At 39.6% G+C, this 27,672-nt stretch overlaps 1 protein-coding gene across 2 annotated transcripts; it reads right to left on the reverse strand.

The window, feature by feature from the left end:
* Window positions 1-6,785: 6,785 nt before the first annotated feature.
* Window positions 6,786-26,165, reverse strand: oat (ornithine aminotransferase). 2 transcript variants are annotated; one of them, XM_015962973.3, is made up of 10 exons: window positions 25,958-26,165; window positions 19,844-20,071; window positions 19,541-19,765; window positions 19,357-19,452; window positions 19,101-19,228; window positions 16,063-16,185; window positions 10,701-10,829; window positions 10,486-10,599; window positions 9,690-9,834; window positions 6,786-7,816 (listed from the first exon to the last, which is right to left on the reverse strand). In XM_015962973.3, exons 2-10 carry the CDS (start codon window positions 20,052-20,054, stop codon window positions 7,656-7,658), a joined length of 1,332 nt encoding a protein of 443 aa, XP_015818459.2. In that variant the 5' UTR covers window positions 20,055-20,071; window positions 25,958-26,165; the 3' UTR covers window positions 6,786-7,655. The 2 variants fall into 2 exon arrangements, with proteins under 2 accessions (XP_015818459.2, XP_054605235.1); XM_054749260.2 differs by having other exon boundaries at window positions 25,926-25,961.
* Between the last annotated feature and the right edge of the window lie 1,507 nt (window positions 26,166-27,672).

The following is a 27,672-nucleotide window of genomic DNA, read 5'->3' on the forward strand; positions in this document are numbered from 1 at the left end:
GACAGGTAGGATTTAAACCAGCCTAACGCTGTTCCTTTGATCCCTACAACATGTTCAAGTCTTTCTAAAAGAACAGTGTGATCAACTGTGTCAAAGGCAGCACTGAGATCTAACAAGACTAGAACAGACACAAGATTCTTACCTGAGGCCATGAGAATGTCATTTGTAACTCTCACTAATGCAGTTTCAGTGTTGTGATACTCTCTAAGACCAGACTGAAATTCCTCAAACAGAGCATTAGTGTTTAAATGCTCACATACTTGGATGGCCACTATTTTCTCCAGGACTTTGGATAAAAATGGAAGGTTAGATATTGGTCTATAATCATTGGGTCATCTGGATCCAGAGAAGGCTTCTTAAGTGAAGGTTTGATTACAGCAACCTTAAAATCTTGTGGGACATGCCCATTTACAAAGGATAGATTAATTATATCTAGAATGGGGGCAGTAACCAAAGGAAATGCTTCTTTAAATAATTTGGTTGGGATTGGATCCAAAATGCAAGTTGAAGGTTTAGATGAAGCTAATATTTTTGATAACTCTGAAAGCTCAACTGGATCAAAACGGTTCAAGCACAGATGAGGTTCTACAGTCACCTCTGATGCTGCCTCACTTACTGAGGAAGAAGAAATCGCATTAGGGAGGATGCTAAAGATTTTGTTTCTAATAGAATTAATTTAACTTGTAAAAAATCCCATGAAGTCATTGCTGCTGAGGGCTAAGGGAATAGATGGGTCAGAGCTATGATTCTGTGTAAGTTTACCAACTGTACTGAAATGAAATTTAGGATTATGCTTATTCTCCTCAATTAGTGCTGAGAAATAAGCAGTTCTAGTTTGTCGAAGCTTATTTTTATAAAGCACAAGACTATTTTTCCAGGATAGGTAGGCCTCCTCATGGTGCGTAGAGCGCCATGTTCTCTTCAATTTCCTAGAGTTTTGTTTTAAGGCTCGTAAATGAGAATTAAACCAGGGAGCCAACTGCCTGTCCCTAATTACCTTCTTTTTTAAAGGGGCAACATCATCTAATGCCACACGTAAAGAGGAATTAACATGATGAACTAAGGCATCAATTTGTGAGGGGGTAGAACTGAAAATATTGCCCTCTGCTACATGCCTCTGAGATGCTGAGGACAGTAAAGATGGAACAGTTGATTTAAAAGATGCAACTGCGTTGTCAGATAGAGACCGACTATAGTGAAATTTACTTTCATGTCTCGAGAACTCAGTTATAACAAACGCAAAGGTTATCAGAAAGTGGTCCGAGAGGACTGGATTATGTGGAAAGATTGTTATTTCCTCACACTCTATGCCATAAGTCAGCACAAGGTCCAATGTATGATGGCAGGAGTGGGTGGAGCTATGTATTCTTTGAGTAAAACCAATGGAGTCTAAGATATTACTAAAGGCTACATTGAGGCTATCATGTTTGTAGCTACGGTTTCGCCGACAGCTGCCGGCTTCTTCAGGCTGACGCTGATGGTGGCGCGTCACTTCCTTCTCCGTTTATCTGCGGGCAGCAGAGGACGTTGTCGCCCTCTACTGCCCGCTCTCCCCTCTCCGACGATGCAGTCCCATGCGTGGTCCAGCGTGTAAACTCCGTCGTCCCTGTTCATGGTCCCACATCCACGTCTCCTTATCTCTATTGCTTCCTTGATCCATCTTTTGTATTTTTGTTGTTCAGTGGTTATGATCCGTGTGCTGTCCCAGTCCATTATATGGTTTTCTCTTAAGCAATGATCTGTTACGGCTGACTTTTTTATTGTACTTTCTGCTTCTTCTTTTGCTGCTCTTGTGTGTTTACGATTTGCCTCTTTCTCGCACTCCTTTCTGTGTTCTATTGTCCGTGTATTGAGTTGGCGTCCGGTTTCTCCTATGTATGTTTTATTGCATATTTTGCATGGGATTTCGTAGATGACTCCACATTTTTGTCCAGCTGATATTTTGTCTTTTGGGTGTACTAATCTGTTTCTAACTGTTGTGTATGGCTTTGTTGGTGTGTTTATGTTGTGTTTTTTCATTGTTGCTCTTATTTTTTCCGTTATGCCTCTGATGTATGGTAGGGTTATCACTGGTTTTGGTTCTTGTCTTTCTGGGTTTCTGGTTCTTTTTTTGGGTTGTTCTTTGCTTTCTGTTTTTGTTTGTTGTTTTCCTTTGTTTATTGCCCATGTCGGGTATGCGCAGGTCTTTAAAGCGTGTTGTATGTGTTTGTCCTCTTGTTTACGGTCTCTCTCTTCTGTTATTATGTTTGCTCGGTGATATAATGTTCTGATTACTGACATTTTGTGTATGGTGGGGTGTTCTGATGTCCATAATAAATATTGGTCTGTGTGTGTTGGTTTCCTGTATGTGTTTACGTTTAGGGTCCCGTCGGTCTGCCTGGTGATTTTCATGTCCATAAATGCTATGCTGCCTTCTGTTTCTAACTCATAAGTGAATTTTATGTTGCCCGTGTCGTCAATATTGTTTAAGTGTTGTGTTAGTGTTTCTGTTTGACCTTTTGGTATGATTTCCAGTATGTCGTCTACGTAGCGTTTCCATAGTTTTATTTTGCAGTTTGGGGTGGCGGTGGCTATGGCTTTTTGTTCCAGGTCTTCCATGAAAAACTCGCACAGGGTGGCTGATAACGGGTTACCCATGGCGAAGCCTTCCAGTTGTTTGTATATTGTGTTGTCGTATGTGAAGTAAGTGGAGTTAGCTACCAGTCCTATCAGTTGTGCTATGTCATCTGCTGTGAGGTTTGTCCTTTTGTGTAAAGTTTTGTCTTGTCTGATTCTGTTAACTACTATGTCTATGGTTTTTTGGGTTGGTGTTTTTGTGAACAGAGATGTGACGTCATGTGAGATGAGTATGTCGTTGTCTTCTATTGTAATTTCCTTTAGTTCTTTTGCCAATTCTATGCTATTTTTGCAGTGTTGGTCTGTATTTCCTAATAACGGGCTGATGATTCTGCTGATATCTTTTGCCATGTTGTATGTTGGTGTACCTATGCTGTCAACTATTGGTCTAAGTGGGGTGTTTTGTTTATGTATTTTTGGTGTTCCATATATTCTTGGTGTTATGTTTGCTGTGGGAATCCAGTGTTTGTACATTTTTTCTGTTATTTTGCCTTTTTCGTGCAGTGGCTTCAGTAATTTTTTCATGTTTTTCTTAATGTTTTCTGTTGGATCTTTTTTAAGTATTTCATATGTATTTTTGTCTTCTAGCATCTGTTTCATCTGTTGTTTATATTTTTCTCTGTCCATAACTACTGTGGTTCTTCCTTTATCTGCCGGTAGAATAATTATCTGTTCATTTTTGGATAAAGCTGTCATGGCTGATTGTTCTTCTTTTGTAATATTGCTGTGTTGAATTTGGCTGTTTTTTAATATCCCAACTACGTTATTTCTGAGTTCTGCTTTCTTTCCCTCATCTGTGATCTGTTGACATGCTAGTTCTGTTGCTACAATAAATTCATCATATGGTATTTCTTTTGGTGTGACTGCAAAGTTTAAACCTTTCTTTAATTTTACACGCTGGACCACGCATGGGACTGCATCGTCGGAGAGGGGAGAGCGGGCAGTAGAGGGCGACAACGTCCTCTGCTGCCCGCAGATAAACGGAGAAGGAAGTGATGCGCCACCATCAGCGTCAGCCTGAAGAAGCCGGCAGCTGTCGGCGAAACCGTAGCTACAAACAGGTAAACAAAACTGTTTCTGTGTTTAAAAAAGAACGAAAGCATGGATTTACAAAGACACAGCAAGAACACACCTAAGATGATTGAGGCTATCATTTTCAATGTCCACATGAATATTAAAATCCCCCACTACAATGACCTTATCAGTATTTAGCACCAGATCATATAAAAAATTAGAGATCTGATCTAAAAACTCAGAGTAATGGCCTGGTGGACAATATAAAATTACAAACAAGAGTGGTTTTACAGTTTTGCAATCTGGATTAGGAAAACTAAGAATAAGATGTTCAAACGAACTGTAACTATTAATCGGTAAGGGACTGATTAATAAGTCCGAATGAAAAATGGTTGCCACTCCTCCTCCTCGCCCTGTACTTCGAGCAATATGATGATTTAAATAATTTGAAGGAGTCGACTCATTTAAGCTAACATAGTCCTCTTGCTGCAGCCAGGATTCTGTGAGAGAGAGCAAAGAGATCTGACTATCACAAATCAAGTCATTAACTAACAAAGTCTTAGAAAAAATGGATCTAATGTTCAACAACCCACGTTTAATTTTTCTAGTTTTCTGCTCAGTTGAGTTTGTTCTAATATTTATGAGATTTCCATGATTTGCTTTATTAAGCCTGATATTTAATCTGTGTGATTTTGGCCGTGGGCAAGACACTGTCTCTATGGGGTACTGGGTGGGTAACAGTACAGAAGCTGCAGAGGGGTGTGTTAAACTACGACTCTGCTTCCTGGTCTGGACCCTGGGTAGTCATGGAGGACTAATAAAACTGGCCATGTTCCTTGAAAGAAGAGCTGCTCCATCCAAAGAGGGATGGATGCCGTCTCTCCGCATCAGACCAGGTTTTCCCCAAAAAGTTTTCCAATAAAAGCTGTTAAAGAGTGAATTCACGATACAGAACAAGCTAAGTTTTGAACACAAACACAGTCACAGAACACTTCCTCCCTCAGCAGATATCTTCCCTTTTTTCACTAAAAAAGCTGCTCTTGTGATCAAATCAACACAACATTTAGGTTAAGTAACAGTTATATAAAGACTTACAGTATGTATAGGTGTCTGTATCTAAAACTGTGCAGCAGCCCTGGTAATTTTATTTTTATTGTGTGTAGGTGAGCCCTGTGGGCATAAAAGTCAGAAATATCATCAAAATGTTGTCCTCGGGATATGAGAAGTGTCAAAACTGTCAGCTGTCAGTTCCACAGTGTAGCGAAGAAATTCCTACATTTAATTAGAAACCATAAAATGTGAAATATCACCAAATATGAAATATCACCTTATTGGATCTTTAAGCAAATTTTATCAGAAGATTGGATATTTTAATTGCAGGGATTGAGCAACACTCCATATTAACTTCAAGAAAAGAGAGTGAGTCAAGTCTTAAAAGTTTAAATATTTATTACTAAAGAAATTAAAACTAGACTAACTTCGGCACTAGGTGTATGGTGTAACTAAGGTGAGGTAAGACTTAGAATGGTGTATGTGTGAATGTTGTTCAGAACCAGCAAATCCGGAGAAACGATTAGTTCTGATGGGAGTGAAGGTGATGTCTTCGCGCTAAGCTTTGATTCGGAGATTCATAAACACATACGACGCCATTCTGTCGGTCTACGTACCCTTGGCAGAAGTCCCCGTCTAGATCAGGAGGTGTGGAGGTCCAGCTTGGAACTTTTCTGGAGCCGAAGCCTTTAGAACAGCCGCGGACGCCGACCAGTCCAGTCTTTGAGATACTTCCGGCATCTAACAAGACCCAAAACGGGGTCGTGATGGTTCAGCTTTTATTCTGAAAGAAACCGTTGCAGCAGATGGAACGGCAACAGATTTTATCCAGCTTGTCGTTGGTTCTTTTGGCTGAAAAGGAAAGTTATGGATTGGCCACTCCGACAACTTCTCTAGAATGCTTTGAACTGGCGTTAAAGATGGCGTGGGCATAGTTTTATACTTCGGATGTTTTGGTTTATGGTCGAATGAAAAGATGACAGATTTACCAAACACCACCAAAACTACTCCTCCGTCAGATCTGGAAGATTCTGATTGGATCAGTAAAAGCAATGTGTCATGTCTTAACGCTACGTGTGATCAGTCTCTAGTGGAAACATTTAAAGTTATATTTCTTATTATATTCTATAGGATTGTAATAAAGTAATTAATATTTTCATTTCACAAATTGATTCACATTTTATTATCTAACACTTTGTTTGATTAGCTTATTAAAAATAGAGTTCTTTGATTTATTAAAAAGAAAGAGTCCTTTGTCTTCATTCTTCTCTTGGGCTGGAAAGAAAAGCAGTTTAGAAGCAAATGCATGACCTCGAGCAATATCTCATGCAGATTAGTTCTTGCTGAGGAGAGAGGGGAAATGACTTTTAGGTGGAAAACAGTCATTTCATTCCGTTACAATAGCTCCTCGGGTGCAGGAATATATCTAACAGCAGGGATCTTCTGTTTACTCGAGCGCTATTGGGTCTGTATCTGAATCCCAATAAGAACGTTCTCCAAAAGACAGGAGGATAATGATTTTGGTGTTAAGGTAACACATTGGTAATTTAAATTCTGCCTTTAGGTCAAACTTGAGAAATTTTATGTATTTTTGACCAATCAGTGTCTCCTGATGGTGACCCAGAACTACTGGTCTGATCATCATCTCAGAAGTATTTATTGTTGGTGTGAAAACATGAACTTGAGATGCTATTCATGCATTCATTTCCCCTTGCACATTTCCTATTTTAACAAAAGCAAAAAAAAAAAAAAACTCTTGACTGTCTTCAGTTGGTCTAAAGCTCGCAAACTTAACTTCTTGATTCCCATAATTAGTTTTTAAGGTTCAAATCTGCAGTCAGGTGAATTCAGGCTCTACTATAAACCTTTTTTTGTAACTGGGACGGCTCCACGCTTGCAGTAGGGGCACAGCACCACCTAGTGCTTCCAATAAAATCAACCTTGAAACATCACTCAAAAGTCTTATGAAAACAGGTCATGTTTCTTGTACACTTTATGGTCTGAGCGCTAAAGCTCAAATGGTCGTTTTAAGTAACAGATTACGCTTCCTGATACATCACTTTACTTTTGTTTCTCAATAAATAAAATAAAATAGGAATCAAAAGTAGATGTGGACTCAAATAATTTATTTGAAAATCAATGATTTTTCTTACAGTTTCAAGCATCTTTCAAAAGACGATTTTTACATCCATATTGTACATACAGCAGACACTTATCATTCAGCTAGCCCTAGCTAGCACAATACTGTCTCCTTTTTAAAGTGAACATTTCTTCAGAATAAAGTTTAAGGACTAAAATGTTGGTTTTGTTTTCAGTAGTAACAAACAGCGTAACTTACTCTGGATTACAGAAACAGATAATATATAGGTTTGGATTTAAATTCAAACAAGTTTTCTAAAGTGGCTAAATCGAAGTGCAAATGCACACGTTAAAAGAAAATATAGATTTAATTTTCACAACTAAAGAATTTTGACTGGACTCTCTGGTCTTCTGTGTAACATGTTTGATCCTTAAAAATGCTGGTGCAGTCCAACAGTCCCTCCTGCTGCAGTAAACTGGACTTGTAAATCATTTATAATATAAATTTGGTAGATTAAGACCTGGAGATAAAAACCTTCAAACTGTATTTCCTTCTCCTTCCTACTTAAGATGTTTGATTGTTTCCAATGAAGAATGCGCAATTGAACAAAAACCAACCATTATAAATCAAAAAAGTAAACTTAACTCTCAAAAAATACAATCTTAAGCACTTTCCAGTCCTTCTTCAGGTGACCTATTGGCACCCTCTTCCGTAAACCAGTTTTCTGTGCAAAAGGTTTTTTTTTAAACAAACACTCTCTGTGTGCATAAACAACAGATTCCTACTGAAAACCTCTTCCTGCTGCCTTTGAAGTATGAACTAAAATGGAATAAAAGCATCTAAAACAGATCGATGAGCCTTAGATTGGGATTACGCGGATTATGTGGATGTGTGTTTAAAAGGACATGATGGTTCTCTGGATGATGTCGATACACTCGTGCATCTCATGCTCTTTGATGACGAGAGGAGGGGCCAGTCGAATGATGTCGCCGTGGGTGGGTTTGGCCAGCAGTCCGTTGTCACGGAGACGTAAGCACACCTTCCAGGCATCATAGTCTGAATACAGAAGTGTTTAAACACAAGTCAGAAAACTTCTAAGTCAAGTCACACAAAATACTGAAATTTTATTCTTAAATTAGCTGCTTGTAGAGGCCATATCATGAAAAATCCACTTTTTGGAGCTTTTTAGCATGTAATATTGTTGTTTTCTCACGAAATTTACTCCCAAACCCGTTTTTGGCTGCATTCAATATGAGGATTGCTGTAAAGTCACTGACACTAGTCAGTGACTCGATGTAATCTGCTGGGTTACTTATATAGGAAACTTTTTACTGATATTCTGATCTTAGTAAAAAATCTAAAACATATATAACATTTATTCCTGCTTTCCTAATTTATTAAATTATTTTCATGGGTTATTTTGCTCATGAAAACTAAGTTGTTATGGCTGGTGCCATTTATGTTTTTGTTTCATTTCTTAAGCTTGGTTTATGCTTGATGCATTTACTTTCCATTTGGTGATGCGGCTCGTGGTTGGAACGCGCTTCACAACTTGCAGCGTTTATGGTTCATGCGGCTCGTCTCTGCGGTGAGCCAATATTCTCCCAAACTGTAGGGGGCAGCATGGAGCTCTACGGCATGCATCCAACACTACACCATAGTAGAAGTAAAAATTACTGTTGTTTACAACATGGCATTCCAGCATTTTTTAACAGCGTCCTCGTCTTTTCCGACAGCGCGAGCTATTTCTCTCCAAGAATTATTAAGAACATGTTGATCACGGGGATCTCTGAGAGCTGAATCATACAAATGTCTGTATTTACGAACCTCTGCCATACTAGTTCTTGCCAGTACGCCTTGTTTTTCTGTGTTCGACCGTCCGCATGGCTAAAAAATTTCCTAGGTGCGCGGTGCGGAGGCCAGCTGGAGGGGTGTGGTTGTTAAAATGACGCAATTTTGCCGCACGGAGCCGTGCGAACCTCGCGGACGCATCAAGCACAAACCAGCTTTTACTCCTCTGTTTTATCCCTCTTGTGTGAGAGGAGCTGTTTTGCAGCACCTGGCTTCTCCCACACCTGTTCGGCCCCACCCTGAAGTCCCAGCTGGTGGCAATGACAATCAGCAGTTGAATGAGGACTCACTGCATAAAAGCCGCCCAGCCCTCATCATCAGGGAGCAACAGGCTGGACATGTGGTCTCTGTCCTGTTGGCGCCTCTGTGTGCTTTTGTTTTAATCTCTTTTAGCCAATTTGTGTTTTTTATGTGCAGGGGTTTCCCTGATTTGGACATTAATGTTCTTGTTTGTGCAAAGGGTTCCCTGATTTGTGGGTATATTGGCAAAGTCGAGTTTATTTTATTTTACTATTTTAGTTGCCGCCAATTAGTCCAGTTGTGTTTATTTTTCCTTGGTGTAAATAAATCTGTTAACTTTTAAATACCCCAGCATGTGTCCTCCTTGTTACACCAGGCCCACTAGACAGCCTGGATCATAACATAAGTTTTCTTCACTAGTGAATAAATGCAGGTAAAATGATGCTTTGCTGCGTTTTTATTTATTTTTATTTTTTTTATAATATTAAAATAAGGTTGGAGCAATAATCTGATTTTAATTTAATTCCACAATAAGATAATTTTAAATTAGATATTATAGAAAACGGGGATGGCTTTCCATCAAATTTAAAAGCTGTCCCTCATCATTTTTAAGTCAGGCAGGATGAGCGAGCGACTTTCAAGTGCATCGGGAGCTACTGGTAGCTCGTGAGCGACGTGTTCGGAGACCCCTGTTTTAGCACATACTGACTCAAGAAAATGATATAAAAATATGAAAAAGTTGCATTGCATGCCTTTAAACAGTTATAAGGACAACTATAAACTACTGAGAATATTTATAATGAGCAAAAATCCACAATCTGTTTCAGTCGGTCTTTACCTTTGGTTTCCTTGATGACGACTGCATTGAGGAGGCCCTTCCCTCTAACGGTCGTCACAATGTCTTTGGGAAGTTTGTTCAGCTCAGATCGTAACTTCTCTCCCATCCTTTCAGCATTTTCTGCAAGCTTCTCCTTCTCAAGCACCTGTGCTTGAAAACAAGGGGCTTAATAAATCTATTTTCCTAGTTGTTCAGCAAAGTGTCCTTAGCTGCTGGATTATTTTAGGTTTTAAAGGCAAATTAAACAAATTTTCTCACATTAAAGTATCTTTCCGGAGTTTTTCCCTTTCAGAAATGATTTATGATTTATCAGAAATCCGTAAAAGTGATTGTCTCATCATGTCATGTGATAAAATGTAAGCAATACGTTTTTTTTTATTTTGCTAAGCACGCCCCCTGGCCCGAAGTGCTCCGTGCAATAGGAAACTAAAGCCTACAGAACTAACCAATAGCGTTAGACCACCGCTTACACGCTTCAAATTTAAGGAGTATCTCGGCTGATGCAGAGTTGATGAACTTTTCACAGACAAGTAAGTCTCTAAAATATAAATATGAAAACACAACATGACATGAGAATAATACTTGTAAAACAACATGTTTTAATTCTGTTTATCAGCTACAGAAGGACATAAAAAAACGAAAGGAGAAATTATTTGTGCGATATGCTTGTCAGCCACTAGATGGTGCCATTGGATAAGATAAATACTTCGGAAAGAGACTTTAATTCAAAATGCATGAACACAAAGACTCCTTAAGGTGGTTAAGTAGAATGACAAGGCTGCCCTTAAGCACTGACCTCCAGTGATGCAATAGCAACCTGACAGGCTACAGGGTTTCCTCCATATGTGGATCCGTGTTCCCCAGGCTTGATGGTCAACATTATTTCATCATCACACAGCACGGCAGACACCTGGGGGAAATTAACACAGATTGTAATCTGATATCCAGTAATAATGATCTTTAGATCCACGGGATAAACACTTAGTAGTCAATAGGAGTACAAATGCTCACAGGGTAGGTTCCTCCAGAGAGAGCTTTACCCAGAATCACCACATCTGGGCGGACTCCCTCGTGGTCCACAGCCAGACGACGACCAGTGCGGGCCAGGCCTGTTTGCACCTCATCTGCAATCCACAACACCTGGATGGACCACAAAGACAGAGTCATCACTTCAGCTCAGTTTTCTTCATATTGTCACCTCTGCACTTTACACTGAAAGGGAACCAAGAAGTCACTTTGAGTAACTTTGACAACAGCCTAGAATACGACTTGTTCAGTGATTCTACAATGCAGCACCTATTACTCTATTAATACTAATAACTCTTTTAAGGCAGAGAAACTCATTAAAACTCAAAAAACTTCAACATGCAAAGAAAAACTGTCTCTAAATAGAATAGAATAGACTTTATTGACACTCCCAGAAAACGTACAGCCACCAAGTTCTCACCAACAATATTGACTTTTTCAGAGAAGAACATTCTGTAACAAATGACTAACTGCACAGCTTAAATGTTAGCTGTGGGCCAGTTTTTGAACATCTTATGTAACTTCTGAGATTCATTTACTTGCTCTGTGAAAAAACTGTCTCTTTGTGTGAAGGTTCTTGTTTATGTTTATGTTTATGTATTTAGCAGACACTTTTGCCCAAAGCGACTTACAAGTGATAATCGGCATGTTGCCCTTGAGGCTAACAACAACAATAACAACTAGGGTTGTCACGGTAACCGGTGTAGTGGTAAACCCTGGTAAAAAAGTGGACAATGATAATAACTGTCTTGTTTTAAAAAAAAAATATTATCTCGGTGGGTTTACCGTGGCTGCGGTGTAGGCGCGGTGACCCTTACCAGCCACCGTATCATCTGCTGAAGTTGCCGGTGGCACATGCGCACGGCACAAGCTAAAGCTGATATAATGGCCATAGGAGGAGACGGCAGCGCTCAGGACATTTATTATCCCTCAAAGAAGACAAAGTGGGAAGTACGGGCATCTTTTGGATATTTGAAGAATGCCAAGGGACAGTTGATAGAAGACGGCTATCCTGTTTGCAGCACGTGCAGAAAAAGTGTCTGTGAAAGGCAGCAACACTTCAAATCTCATGACACATCTGCGTGACCATCACCCACAACTCTACAGTCAACGCAGGGCAAGCTAACGTTAGTGTTTTAGCTAAAATGCGTGATCCGAGGATTTGGGTTGAGGGAGAATGCAACGAGTCGCTATATGAAGCAGCCACAGCGCCGCTACCTGCATATAAACCGTGTCGCGGACACCCCCATGTTGAAATGAAGCTATGCATTACGGGGCTCCCAGGGGCAGATAAGAGTTGGTCTCTCTCTGAGAATAATTATGAATTTAACAATGATTACTGCCAGATGATATTTTCCCACATCTGCAAAGCTCACTGGAAGGACACAAACCAAGGACAATATTTTCATGATATAGGGTTTATTACTCAAGTAAGGGTAAAAAAAAGTATCTGATTAGAAGGCTACTTGAGTACTGAGTATCATCTGGTCTAATATTTTTAAAATGATGACATCAAACAGACAAAAAATAAGAAGTTATGGGCAAATATTGGTGTTTTAAAGACTAAAGGGGAAAAATGTAAACAAATAAACAACATAATTACAAAATAACACATTTTAGGCTAAATTTAGACACAAACTGAGGACAATATTTCCTGATATACAGGGTTTATTTAGTTGTCTGAAAATGTGACACGTTTAAAAAAGTACCACGATAATACCGAAAACCGTGGCAATTTTGTTGACAATAACCGCGAGATTACATTTTCACACCGTGACAACCCTAATAACAACAACAACAAACGGTTTCCAATCAGTCGTAGGTAGCAGTGAGGCAGCATGATGAATCATAGAGAGGAGGGAACAAGGAGTGGACAGTAGAGAGGGGGACAGGTGAAGGGAGGCTGCTACAGCCAGGTCCATAAATATTGGGTGTAGCAGAAATCCACATTTTATATCCCCAGGTTAACTATGTTTGGATTTACACGGAGAAGAACAATAATATTTTCACACAAAGGTTTCTTTCACACTTAGCAGAAAAAAGGGGGAATTTGAAAATGACCTACAATCGTTCCAAGGTACCATTTTCAAACATCTGGCTAACTCCTACATTTTCTCCCAGGAACGTACATTTTACCAAGTGACTTGTTAAGCCGGACATTATCAGGACTTGGTCTGTCTTACCTCAACCTGCCAATAACTGACTCTCCCCCAAGGCCAGGTGCTCGTAAAACTTCTCAAGAGTCATTCTGGAAGATTTCAGGATTTAGCCTTTATCAAAACCCTGGTATTTTTATTTATAATCAAAGAAGGTGTTTAGGTTGTTTACCCATAAAATAGAAATCAAGGTGATCTAAGTTAAAATCTTATCAGTTACAAACCTAACTGCTTGTTGTGTGCTTTTTCTTTTATGTTAAACCTCTGCCAATTTTTGTCTCTCCAGTTAAAATTCATGCTAATGGCAAAATTGTTCAGTTTTAAGACATGAATTTTATTCTTTCCCGTTTAAAGTAATACTCTGATGCTAAAGTAATACTTTTGAGGCTTTATATGAATAACTGTTAAATTGAGATCATGGACTTTCCATCTTTGAGAAGGTAGTTTATTTGAAAGAGCCACAGTGCCATCCAGTGTCCAGTGGTTAATGAGTGAAATACATGCGGGTGTGACCCAGAAGGTTATAAAGCCACAGAGCAAACCTCGTGCTGGCAGAGAAAGAACAAATAAGAAAGATGCCTTAAGTGAACCTCTGCTGGGCTATTCATCTGGGCTCAGCAACAGCAGAACCCGGCGCTTTACAGTTGTCAAGTAATTAGCTCTCAAAAGTTACGGTAAAAGTTAGAAGCAACACCGTTTGTTTTGTTTATGTTTATGTATTTATGTATTTAGCAGACGCTTTTGTCCAAAGCGACTTACAAGTGATAATCGGCATATTACCCTTGAGGCTAACAGCAACAATAACAACAACATTGACATCAGTCATGAAGAGTAGGGAACAAGGAGTGGACAGTAGAGAGGGGGGATGGGTGCAAGCAAGGAGCTAGTTAAGAAGATGCTCTCTGAAGAGCAGGGTCTTCAGGAGTTTCTTGAAAATTGAAAAGGAAGCCGCAGTTCTGGTAGTGCTTGGAAGGTCATTCCACATTTGTGGAACAATGCATGAGAAAAGTCTGGATTGTCCTGAGCGTGGTGTAGGCACTGCTAGCCGACGATCCTGTGATGACCGGAGCGGCCGGGCCGAGACGTAAGCCTTTGCAAGAGGATTCAGGTAGATGGGAGCCGTACCATCTCGGACTTTGTATGCTAGTGTCAGCAATTTCAATGTGATGCGTGCTGCTAGCGGTAGCCAGTGGAGCTCAATGAACAGAGGGGTGACGTGTGCTCTTTTTGGCTGGTTGAAGACCAGATGCGCCGCTGCGTTCTGGACCATTTGAAGAGGTCTCACAGTACTGCCTGGAAGACCAGTTAGAAGGGCATTGCAGTAATCGAGGTGGGAGATGACAGTAGATTGCACCAGGAGATGGGTGGCATGTTGTGTTAGGTATGGTCTGATCGTTCGTATGTTATACAGCGCAAAGCGGCATGAACGAGACACAGAGGCAACATGATCTTTAAAGCGCAGGTGTTCATCAATCACAACACCCAGATTTCGAACTGCCTTTGAAGGAGCCAGAGATAGGAAGTAATTTTGGATTGAGATGTTGTGCTGTATGGATGGTTTTGCTGGGATGACAAGTAGCTCAGTTTTAGAGAGGTTGAGCTGGAGATGGTGGGATTTCATCCATTTTTGATATGTCAGAGAGAAAGTTTGATATTCGTGCAGAGACAGTGTGGTCGTCCGGTGGAAATGACAGATAGACCTGGGTGTCATCTGCATAGCAGAGGTAGGAGAAGCCATGTGATCGAATGATCTCACCCAGTGAGGTGGTGTATATGGCAAAGAGAAGAGGTCCTAGTACTGAGCCCTGGGGGACTCCTGTGGCAAGATGGTGCACGGTAGAGGATTGTCCAAGCCAAGATACACTGAATGATCGTCCTGTGAGGTACGATTCAAACCAGGTGTGTGCATTCTCTGTGATGCCCATGGTAGAGAGTGTGGACAAAAGGAAGCCATGGTTGACTGTGTCAAATGCTGCCGATAAGTCAAGCAGGATACGCACTGAGGATTTGCCTGTCGCTCTAGCTTCTTTTAAGGATTCCGTCACTGCTAACAGAGCAGTTTCAGTGGAGTGGCCCTTTTTGAACCCAGATTGGTAAGGGTCAAGCAGACAGTTTTGTGAGAGGTATTATGTGATCTGCTTGAAAGCCACCCTTTGAATGATTTTGGACAGAAAAGGGAGGAGAGAGATAGGTCGGTAGTTCTCCACATGATTTGGAGGAAGAGATGGGTTTTTTAGCAGCGGTTTAACCTGAGCATACTTGAGAGAGGTGGGAAATGTACCGGATGTCAGTGAAGCATTGATCGATTGTGTGACTGCTGCAGCTACTGTAGGAGCAATGACTTGGAGCAGCAGCACCTGCCTGCTTCTCACGCACCGGCACCCATTAGCTCAGTTGAGGTCTGTGTGGTTTATAAATGCGCCTATATAAACAAATTCTTAAACTGCTGATTGAAACATGTGCCCCTTTCTAATATGCCATTTTATGTCCACTTTGATATGTCAGAAACCATTTGTTCGTTCTCATGAAAACGGCAGCATTCTATTTTTCTGTGAATAAATTCACTCTGCAGTTAAAAAAAATTCAGCATTCTTTGCTGGGGTTTTTTTTAACTGGAGTGCGTATTTTCAGAGCGGCAGATAAAATTTAAAAACGCTATATTAATTGGGGGAGTTTATTTAATCTGCCGCTCTGAAAATGCGCTCTGCAGTTAGAAAATTAGAATGCCGCTTTTTTTTCTAATTGCACAAGAGCGCATTTTCAGAGCAGATTAAATTTACAAACGCATCCAATTAATATAGTGTTCGTAAATTTCATCTGCCGCTCGAAAAATACGCTCTGTTAGAAAAAAAAAGCTGCATTGAATGCTATTTTTCTTTCTTTTCTTTTTTTTTTTTTTTTTACTGCAGAATGCTGCTCACAGATAATTAGAATGCTGAGCATTCTATCGTGCTAAAACATTATGAAAGGTTAAAAAAAAGTTGGGCTTGGGTTGGGCCAGAGAATCCTGAAAACCTTTTCGGACTGGGTCGGGCTGGGGCTCCACCACCTCGGGCCGGGCCGGACACAGGCTCAGATTTTAGGCCCGTGCAGAGCTCTACCCCACACACAGGAGGCACAGAAGCAAAATGTTCCGCTTGCAATCAATAATAAATATTTTTATACTGTCATACACATGCATCATGACTCACATTGTATTTTGTGCAAAGTTGTCTGACTTTAGTCAGGTAGCCCTGGTCGGGCACCACCACTCCAGCTTCTCCCTGGATGGGCTCCACCATGAAAGCTGCTACGTTTGGGTCCTGGAGGGCTTTCTGAATGATCGGAAAGAATATAACAAGAGGTCAGTTTTACCCAAAGGTAAAAGGAATTTCATCAAAATGAACAGAAATTAACTTTTTCATTTGCAGAAACGCATTACATCTGTCTGGCCTCCAAACAAGAAAAGCAAGGATCTACAACATGCAACCAAGTAAGTAGCCATAATAAGTGCTTTCCTCTTGGCTGGAGAAAAAGTCATGCAGAAGACGAGACTTTCTGCACTTTCACTCTGACTAAAGTTCATCTTCCTTGAATCATAAATTATTTTTTAAAACGTGATAACTGCATAAGTGTCATATAATCATATCTTGTTAAATCCCAAAGTGTTGGAATAATGTGTGCTTTAATCAATGATGTGTTAAAATGAATATTTTTCCTGCAATGATTCATTTCAGATCTTAAACTTACACCAGCTGTTATGTGAAACTATCAGCGATGAAAGCCTAAACCATTACCTCTGAGCCTCACCCATTTACTGAGGCTTGGCCAGCTTATTACAGACCTGACTATAAGCCTGCACTACTCATACTTAGCTTTGAGTAGTACTAATTAGAGACACTGGTCTATGCTATTATTGTAACATGTTTAAAAAGCTCCTGCTATTAAATGAAACCTAACTTTGAATTACATTTTATATTAGGGCTGCAACAAACGATTATTTGGATTATTAATGAATCGGATGGGGTCTCAACTAATAGATCAATCGGAATGAATGGAAATTTTAAAAACTGCTAGGGACATTTTTTCTCTCCTTCCTTTACTTTAACAACAGAACATGATTAGAAAACAGTTCAATAGCGTGCAAAACAACACGCTATACCTAAATATATCCATAGTTAAATTATGATCAGAAAAAATGTATGTATTTCATTAACATGTTCAGTAGTAAGTGTAGTGTCATGAATGTCCTGTTTTTGACCTGCTGCTGCTGCTGCTGCGTCTGCTCGAGTAGAGACATAAAGTCTCTGACAGGCTAATCTACATGAGATAGTGGCCAAGGTCTTTCATGCACTCTGCTCATCTGAACTGCTTCACCTCTGTTACAGCTCAAGATGAAGAACTCTTTTGATGAACACATAATCAACAACTTTGTTATTACCAATAATAATGTGAGCCCAATGTTCAATCTGTGAAATGACAATGTTATTACTTGATATTATAATCCTGTGATCAGTAGTATTTTACAAGCAATTATAATCCTGGACATTTGCACTAGACACTGATGACACGTAATGCTAAAGTCACACGACACATTTCCTTTTGTCTGATCCAATCAGAACCTTCGTTTCTGATGCGAGGCGTGGTTTTCTGTGGTGTTTGTATAAACCCTCTTTTGCATGTCAAATTCTGATTCGCCGGTAAACCAAAATATGACTATTATAAAAACTATTCCACGCACCCTTTTCTTTAGTTCAAGGCGTTCTAAAGAAGTCTCGGACAGGCCATCCGGACTTCCTCTTCAGCCATAAAGAACCTCGACAAGCTGGATAAAATCTGTTGCAAGTTACACCTGACCTCAACGGTTCCTTCAGAATAAAAGCTGAACCTCAAGACCCCTTCAGGGTCTCACTGACGCCAATGAACCTGTCATGACCTGGAAGCATTCCAAGACTAGTTTGGTCGGCACCGCTGCTTTTCTACCAGCTTCGGCTGCAAGGAGGGTCCAAGAGGACCTCGACATTCTGGATCTAACGGAGACTTCCCCTGGGGTACGTAGACCGACACATGGCATTTCATGTGTGTTATAAATCTCCGACTAAAGTTTAGAGCAAAACATTCACTCCCACTCAGAACTAAATGCTTCTCCGGATCCTAAGGTTCTGATAACCACATTCCACACATACATCATTCATCTCACATCTCACTCCACCTTAGTTCCATCAGTACACAGAGTGTTTAAGTTAGTCTTGTTTAAATTGTGTAGAAATAAATTTCTTAACTATTATAAACTTGACTCTCTCTCTCTTTCCTCAGAGTTAATACGAAGTGTCAAGTAATCCCTGCAATAAAAAGTCCTGATCTTCTGGTTAAAATATTCAAAGATCCATCAGATTGATATTTCATGTTCCTATGGAAACTCACATCTTATGGTTCATAAGTAAGATGTAAAATACCCATCCTTTACATAAGCTACTGGAAATGCTAATAACATTTCATTTCTACTGCTAAAAATGCAACGATGACATGTCTATTATGTACAGGTTGGCAATAATCCAGTTTAAATTAAGTTCACAGATGGATGAGTTTGTGAATTACATGCTACAGTGGCTTGCCATAATCCTACAGCAGTGTTGAGCCATGTAGACTCGAAGCAGCACCTGACTGCTCCGGTTCTGCTCCGTAGCGCTGCAGACAGCTAAGAATAAACAGGATAATGATGGAATTTTCTTCCACTTGTAAAGTTTAGACATTCTTAGTTTCACGACCATCGTACTTTTTCAGAACCCCACTTGATCGTGAGCCTGCTACTAGCTAGCATTAGCTAATCTGAACGTAGTGGCACTTTTTGATCCCAAACATTGGACCGTTTCTGCCTTTGTGTTTTTGCTGGTTTCTCTGTTTTCCTCCACAGCACCTATAGCACACTGTGGGCCAGTAAAAGGCATCTTCCTTACACAATAACAAGCAACTTTTGTCACAAATACACATTTATGAAGATGATGAAATGCGTTGCCAACACAATTCTCTATCGATTTTTATTGATTTTATGGATTCGTTGTTGCAGCCCTATTTCATTTACTTAGTGGAGTAATTTAAGCATGACGTTGATTATCTGACTGTTTGACATCCAGTAACTAAATCTCCTTTTGACAGCTTACTAAACCTTTCCACACAGTCTAAAAGCACTCTTTCTATGTGCCGTATTTCATTTACATAACAGTTGACTTCAGCAGGACAAACGTTGTACCTCCAGAGCAGGAATGTCATTGAATGGGACCAGCTCAAAGCCGGGCATGAATGGCCCAAAACCCTCATAACTGCTGGGATCAGTGGAGCTGGAGATGGCTGCCATGGTGCGGCCCCAGAAGTTTCCATCTAAATAGCACCATGAGGAAACAATCAGACCATTTTTATATTCTGCTGTTACTTTCCTAACGCGTGTGTTTTATTTATATATGAATAAAAAAAACTTTTTTATTAGTTTCTGTAAAACAGTGACTTACTTGCAAAAATAATTTTTGCCTGATTCTTTGGAACCCCCTTTACGTTGTAGGCCCACTTCCTGGCCAGCTTACAGGCAGTCTCACCACCTTCAACCCCTGATTTGTAAGAAAGTAACAGAAAATTCAATAAATCGGCTCAGGATAACCTCAGAATATTCTTCAATAGGTCAGAAACAGTGATCACCTGTGTTCATGGGTAAAACTTTGTCATAACCAAACAGGTTGGTGATGTACTCCTCGTACGCTCCCAGCACATCGTTGTAGAAGGCTCTGGAGGTCAGGGTGAGTTTAGAGGCCTGCTCTGTGAGGGCGGCAATGATCTTAGGGTGGCAGTGTCCCTGGTTTACTGCACTGTAAGCGCTGAGGAAGTCATAATACCGGCTCCCTTCAACATCCCACACATAGATCCCTGGAGTTGAGAGAAAACCAGGTTAAACGTCAGACACAATTTTAGCGTTTATTTTCTGCATTAATGTTCTCTCCTTACCCTCCCCTCGCTCCAAGGCCACAGGCAGGGGGTGGTAGTTATGAGCTCCATACTTGTCCTCGCGGGCGTAGATCTCCTCTGGGGTGAACTGACGTTCCGCCCTTGCCTTGGAAGAAAGAGCAGATGCAGGACGAGGTCCAGAGTGGATGCTTCGACGGAAAAAGGGAGCAGCACGACCCAGGACGCGGCTCAATTGAATAATTCCCTTCATGATGAAAGTTGTATCTGCTACATGGTTGAGCACAAAAATACACCAGAAAGGTTCCAATGATGACCAGTTTGTTATTAAATACAGTTATAAGAACCAAGAGTGACTTATACAACCAAAACAAGTTTTATAACATTTTAGATTTTAAAACTATAACCATTACAAAAACCGGTTCCTATTGTTTTTGCAAACGATTCCCTCATCAATTCTAGTCAGCGCAAATGACGTTGTAAACAGGGCAACTAACTGTTAATACTTGCAAAGTGGATATTTTATCAAAAGGAGGAAAAATGCGAACATGCAAAAGCATTTGCGCACAAAATATGTGATAACTTAAAGTGAATGTCTTGTTTGACCTGCTCTGGACTAGTGAATTTCAGCGCAGCAGCAACGGTGACGTTTGCACGTCCTCTTCTGTTAATACTGCAGGTAACTAATCAACTAACACTGCCTATCACAAGGCTTCCCCCAGAATCCTTCTGTGTGACATGTCCCAACATGGTTATACGAATCAGTAGGTTTTAATAATCCTTTAGAGAACGTATTAGAACGCTCTGGTAGAACACAATAAATCACCCTCTGCATGTGTTACTCACTTTTGGATATTTTTCACAGGGAAAACGTTCCCTATCTTTTATTGCTTCTGCTCCTAATACAGTTTGCAGCTAGTTGTGAGAATCAAGTTTCCCCAAACAAAACCACATCACAGTGGAAACACTTGACACAGCATCGTGGCCCCACCATGAATTAAATATAAGACTAGAATACTTTGCAGGGTTGTGCTAACAGGTATAACACAGAACTTCACTACAACTCAGATTATAATGTGTGCGTGTGTGTGTGTGTGTGTGTGTGTGTGTGTGTGTGTGTGTGTGTGTGTGTGTGTATGTGTGTGTGTGTGTGTATGTGTGTGTGTGTGTGTGTGTGTGTGTGTGTGTGTGTCGGTGGTCTTTATGTTTTTAATTGTTTTATGAGTGTTGTTAAGCTGTTACATGCTTATTTTCATACTTTCTGCTCTTGCTGCTGCCTCTTGGACAGCTGATTTTGCCGAGTAGCTGTAAGTTTTAAGAAGATACGTTCATGGTGGTCACGTGACCCTAAAGTTAACGTTGTAAAACATTTGTCACAAATACACATTTAGCTCTCATATTACACATCAAGGAAAAAACATCACGTATGTAATTTAAAACAAATATTACCATGTTTGCCCCGTTATCATTTTCATAAAGAGGACAGCATGTTAATTATATGGGTCAATCCCAGACAAAAGCTGATATATAATTATACTTATTCAGGGTATATACAGCAATCCTTAAGTAAAATTTACTACTTTTTAATACTTTTTTTACTACCTTCAGAATTTTTTTAAAACCATCACAACACTAAATTGCAAGTGTTAATCAGCGACCTATTTACACATATTTTAACATACAAAAAGAATAGACGTAGCGACTCACTGATGTTGACAACGTATTGCACATATTTATTTTACTTAGAAAATAAGCCAGGCACTTCTGTTCAGCGGTTCAGTTGACCACGAGGCCTGAAATGATGCAGAACGAAAACTGAATATGACGTCATCATTATGTGACCGGATATGCTAAAGTAGGGCTGCTCGATTATGGCAAAAACAATAATCACGATTATTGTGACTGAAATTGAGATCTCGATTATTTAAGACGATTTTTCAATTTATGTAGATTTTTATTTTATTTTTTTTTTATTCAGTCATAAAATTGATCAGGGCGCAATCAGGACAAATATAAATAAGAAACAAGATGATCACCAAAATAACTCCTGATTCCCAGTATAAAAAGACCAATATACTTACAGCTCATAGTTTATGACCCAAGGGCTATAGACCTTGGTTTAACTAATTTAAGTCTAACCAGTACAGACCCAAATACCAATATCTTGCAAATACTGACAGCAAGAATTATACTGTGGCATTTATAACAAATACATGCAAATTGCTGTTCACTAAATGTTGCATAGCATTTATTGAGTCATGTCAAGGTGCTGTAGGAGAGTGCACTAGCACCATGTCCCCAGAGAGATTAGTTATTTATCAGCATGAGGAACTTATTTCTACCTTATTTATAAACTATTTATTTACAGGTCCATCAGTTAATGTAATAATTGTCCCAACCACAGCTGCACCCCCACCCCCAACCCGGTCTCACAGCAATCAGGGGCAAGCTGCACGTGTGTTTAGAGTGCCGCACACGCACATTTAGCCGTTTTTATCGGCTCAGGAGTCCGCAGGTGCGGTGTATGTGTCACTCACTCTGGTTACTCCAACAGGGAGCCGGCTCCGAGAGCTGTATTAAGCGACTGACACATCACTACATCATTCCCTTTCCTAATGTCCTGAAGAACGGTCGGGAGCGCAGGCGGAGTGTTAAGCTAACCTGCAGGAAATGTCGACGACAGTTATCCAGAAAGTAGCTAAGGGTTACCAGAGATGTTTCTGAGGTGTTCGCTAGGTACTTTTAAGATTTAAAAAGTCAAGAAGGGGGTCTGAGAAGCTGTTAGAAATAGCGTCAAAGTCGCTAAGTTGGCAACACTGGGAGGAGCGCTTCATTTGCAACTCAAGGCAGCGCAAGTGGGAGGAGCAAATAATCGGCTTGTTTTGTTTTTATAATCGTTCAAAACATTTCATTCGGAATATATTTCTATGTCGATGTTCAGAATACGACATCTGATAGTCTGAAAAAAAAGTAATACCTAATTTGGAAAAAATAATACCTCTGAGACCAAATTTAACACTTTTAATGGCCTTAAATTTGACTGTTTTTATTTATCACTTTTTAATACTTTTTAAAACCCCGCGGACACCCTGTTATTAGTAATGCTGACATCAGGAGCAACATCAGTGGAATGAAAAGCTCCTGGATGCAAATGAAGATTAAATACAAAAAGGTGTTAAAACGCAAATCCAATTACAACTCTTTTCAAGTTTAAACTTCACATTTATTAATAATTTAGCCATCAAAATCAAAGCTGCAGCTGCAGCAACCGCTGTGGGCCAGCGGTGGTCCCAATTCACCACTTCATAGTTGTCAGCAACTGACAAGGAAAAGGGGATGTAACATGCCTCGTCCAATCATATTCACCAAGCTTCATCAAGTCTTGCTGCTAGCCCGCCATTGAGCAGGTTTGCAACACTGCAGCATGTGTTACCATGGTGAATGGGAGGGGCTTCAGGCTAGCCACGATCGTGGGATTGAATCTGGGGAAATAAAACCAGTATTTTCAAAGAGAGACTTATTTTTGGGATTAGCTTGCTTTGTGGAATACCCCCCAGTTTAAATAAAGGTAAAACTACGAAGGAGGATTGGGGCTACTGAAAAGAAAGGGAATTCTGACTTTTTCCTCAGAAATCTGACTTTAATAATTCTGAGAAAAATAAGTCAGAACTCTGAGATTAAAGTCTGAATTCTGAGATTAAAGTCAGATTTCTGAGAAAAAATTAAGAATCCTCTTTATTTTCTTTTTTTCTCGCTCTCTTTTCAATTATCTTCTGTCTAAAACAATAATAAAAGGCTGGAGCTAACAATTCTCACAATTTTTGCTAAGTCAGATAAGATAACTTCCAACAAGCAGTAGACTGTAGTACACTGATCCAAGCAATCTAGAAATATAAATAAACATGTAATATGGTAATAAACATGGTAATAAAAATGGTAATAAAAGCTTGTTATTTCTTTTTTGAGAATACAGGAAGAGATTTAAAAATAACAGGCTAATTCGTAAATGGACTGTATTTGATATGGTGCCTTCTAGAGTTCTACAACCCACCAAGGTGCTTTATGTCACGAAACAGGGTTTGTAGGACCCAAAATGCAGGAACCCAAGATGACACAAGACAGGTGATAATATAAAGAAAAATCCTTTATTTTGAAGGAAGAGTCCAAAAATCAAATAAATCCATAAGGGGCTGGAAGCCAAAAATCCAATATGTCCCAGATCAAAACTAGAGACAAAACACTGGAGACTAGAGACGACCGAGATCCAAAATACTGGAGACTAGAGAAGACTGACAGAATACCACAATGGACCGACAAGACAATGAGAAACAGACAGAGCTTTATAGACTGGGGCATAATGGGAGGCAGATGAGCTGTAGGTGTGTGGGGAGATAACCAGGTGAAGGCAATAACTAATCAGGGAGGAGGAGCAGGAAGGAGCAGGGGAGGACACCGGACCTGACTGGGGAAGGACACACACACACACACAGCTGGAGAAGGACACACACACACCTAGCTGAGAAGGACATACACACACACACGCACACACAAAGCTGAAATAATAGACCTATAGAAATATGGTGGGGAGACCAAGAGAACATGAAGAAAACCAGGAGGGAGCTGGGGACAAAAAGGCTGGAGCTACAACTGGAGGGGCTGGGGATGACCTGAAGGGCTACAAACAGAAGACACATAAATGAGACGCAGACAAAGGACACATGAGGGCGCTATGAGACACAGAAGGGAATCTAGAGAGGGATGGAGAAACATCAGGAGACACATGAAGGAAGACACAGACGCAGACCATGACACTTTATAATACAATCAGTCATGTTCTGGGGAAAAGTGACTGTTGTCATACAGGGGGGGGGGGGGGGGGGGTAATTTGGCAAATTTCTTAAATTCTTGCTGGATTATTTTTCTTAATTCCCTATATTTTTATGCCTGTTAAGTCTTCATTTGTTCTGAACCCGTCTTGTCTAGATATACTTTAACGCCACATCAAATAAATGTTTCAGCTAATAACTCAGAAAAAGCATGGCCAGCTTTTATTTAAATGTAAACAATGAGTAATAAACATTCAAATCTATCATTCCAATCAAAGGGGTTTAGTTTTTTGAAGCCAAATGTAATTAATAAATATGTAATTCAGTTTCATTTATTTTTTTTTATTGTTTTTATTTTATTTCATTTTATTTTTTTTTTGCATTTGCACCATATTATAAAGACAAATGATCTGAATAATGTCTAACAACTATTTCTTTAAAAAAGCTGAGCTGGAGCCTAATAAACAACTGCGCAGCCACCTGGTACTCCACAGAGCACAAAGGCTTTACAGGTCTGCTGAAGCACATTTCTCTTTCACATGAATCACAATGGAGCAGCAGAAACACACTGAACGTAAGCCAACAAGATAAACCCACAGCTGCGTGATGTTCCAGACTTTTCTGTTTGAACACAGTACAAAATTAATAATAAACCCGTTTTTCTTTTTCAAACATGTAACAGCTCATATAAACTAGTATTCAACTTTATTTTTGTTTGAACTGAAGTTGTGTTATTCAGTGGTTATTACTTACTCATTAAAAGTTTTGAAACGTATTATTTGCTCAAAGAACATACAAGTTAGCCAGTGCTTGCTGATAAATTATCTGTATCAGTGACTCAACAGAACCTTAAACGGGAAACAGGACTTTTGCCAGAGACTCATCCCTCAAACCTTGACAGCTGATAGGTCGTAGAGGAGCTGCCTCCATCGCACACCCACAGACCTCAGCAGGCGGCTAAATAAAGAACTTTAGCTTGATTCGGTTCCTGGAGGTAAGGCAGCTCTACGGAGTAACCTGGTGTTACATAACAGAACATCTCCCTGTCTTAATAAAAGCTACTCGCTGTAATATAGCACTCGAATACGGTATTTACGACCCGTCCCTTATCAATAAATACAAAACCGTCCTTCTTCAAAAAGTAACAAGCACTGAAAGATGAATACTAACCAAACACAAAGGACTCGCCTAGCTTAAAAAGCTATGCTGTCAGTTATTTTCCATTGCACTCAGCGAATTATTAATTCACATTTTATCAAGAAAAAAGTAAAGAAAAACAAAGATAATTCAAACAATACCAGAAATAAGGGAAGTGTAGCTCAGGTAGTACCTTAAGAGTGAAGTTGGTCCCGGTCTGGATTCAATTTAATGCGTTCCGGTGAAGATTATCAGCTGTGTTCAGATCGTGGCGGCGGCGTTTCTGTACGTACTGACGTCAGAAAAGACGCCTCCATGCTGCAATCCTGTCTGATGATTACGATGACGAAATCCTTGCCAGAATCAGAATCCCTAAAACATGCACTTCACGATTTAGCATCATCATTTAAACCACTTCAAGAAAGCAGTGACGGTAACGTTAGCGAGCTGTTACTGATGCAGCCATAAGTTTTATGTCTTCCATTGGACCACACGTGTCTGTATGGAGCCATTAAGATGCTTCAAAAATAACTTTAAAATTATGAACCTAAATGTGCTAAATGTTTTAACACCCCTTTTACAATTGGTAGAAAACATGAATCAAGCATGAACAAGTAGCAAATATATTATAAAGCTGAGAAATAAATTATTCGAGCAAAAAGTGTCCAAAAAATACGCAGAAAAGACATAACGATTAAATGAAATGACCACGTAGTTATTTTGTATTTATCCCCCACCCCCAGGATATTTATGGGAATTTCATATGTTCTCATGAGATTTTTTTGTTTTTACTTTAAAATTAAACTATCACTGTTTATTCTCCTTTTGCTTTTACTTAATAGTTTTTACTTCTATCATTCCAAATGATAATGCTCTTTCCAAGTACATCTTCTCCATTCAAGAACAGTGAGTTAATAAGATTGAGGCATTTAAAATTCGTGGATTGCCAACAAAAAGTTCATTTTATTTCTAGGAAATGTTATAAACTGAGCAAAATGATACAAAACTATCCTGTTGCAGCCATGAGAAGAACTGTCTGAGTTCTTTAAATGTACTAAAGTTTCTTCAGTGCTTTTCTTTGTATCTTTGGTTTCATCAAAGTCAAAACAGTGATACAATAGTACAATCTCTTCTGCCAAGATAAATAAAAGGCGATAACATCTTTGGTCACTCCTGTTATTGCTGTTACATTGTCAGCCTTTTTAAATGGCCGATTTTGACAATGGTTAAACAAAAGCAACATTGAAATTAGTCAACATGAAACCACAAAGCTGAAGGGGTTTGGACAATAAATTGTTACTTTTGTAATTTGTTTATATGTTTATTTAAGGAACCCCATTTCTTCCTGGGGTCCGCATCATTAAAAAACATTTACAATAGTACATATACAGTGTAAGAAAAATAACATACAAAACATTTAAACAAACATATCCATTAATAAGAAAATTCAGCAAAGATAAAAGCCATTCAAATGCCCCCCCCCCCCCCCCCCGGCCAGTTAATAACCATTGAAAGGTAATTAAAGACCCACATCAGTCATTTTGTTTGAAATTGTTATGTATGACCAAAGTCTTAAGAATTTTTTTTGAATCTGCCATGATCATTTATTAATGCCACTCCTGGAGGCAGGATATTCCAATATGAAACAGCTCTGTAAATGACTGTTCTCTTGAGGGCATTCGTTTTTGGCTATGGAAGGGCAAAGGTTACTTGGGAGGCTTTCCTTGTGTTAAAACCATGTCTCTTACATGTGGGTAGCAACTTTGTGAACAAACTAAAAGGTTTATGTGATATCCAAGTTTTCTGCAAAGAGATAATCAGGCTACAGGCTAATCTGTCATTTACCTTAATCCAGGACAACCTGGATAATAATAACAAAGTTTCCAAATAGTACATTTTCATCTAGAA

Source organism: Nothobranchius furzeri, chromosome 16 (assembly GCF_043380555.1).
Source record: "Nothobranchius furzeri strain GRZ-AD chromosome 16, NfurGRZ-RIMD1, whole genome shotgun sequence".
NCBI lineage: Eukaryota > Metazoa > Chordata > Actinopteri > Cyprinodontiformes > Nothobranchiidae > Nothobranchius > Nothobranchius furzeri.

Bases quoted from the DNA above. Each gene is read 5' to 3' on its own strand.
- oat (XM_015962973.3), bottom strand. From the start codon at position 20,054: ATGAAGGGAATTATTCAATTGAGCCGCGTCCTGGGTCGTGCTGCTCCC. The intron at 19,766-19,843 runs GTAAGGAGAGAA...TCTCAACTCCAG, and splicing joins GGCCTTGGAGCGAGGGGAGG to GGATCTATGTGTGGGATGTT. The intron at 16,186-19,100 runs GTACAACGTTTG...CCGATCATTCAG, and splicing joins ATGACATTCCTGCTCTGGAG to AAAGCCCTCCAGGACCCAAA.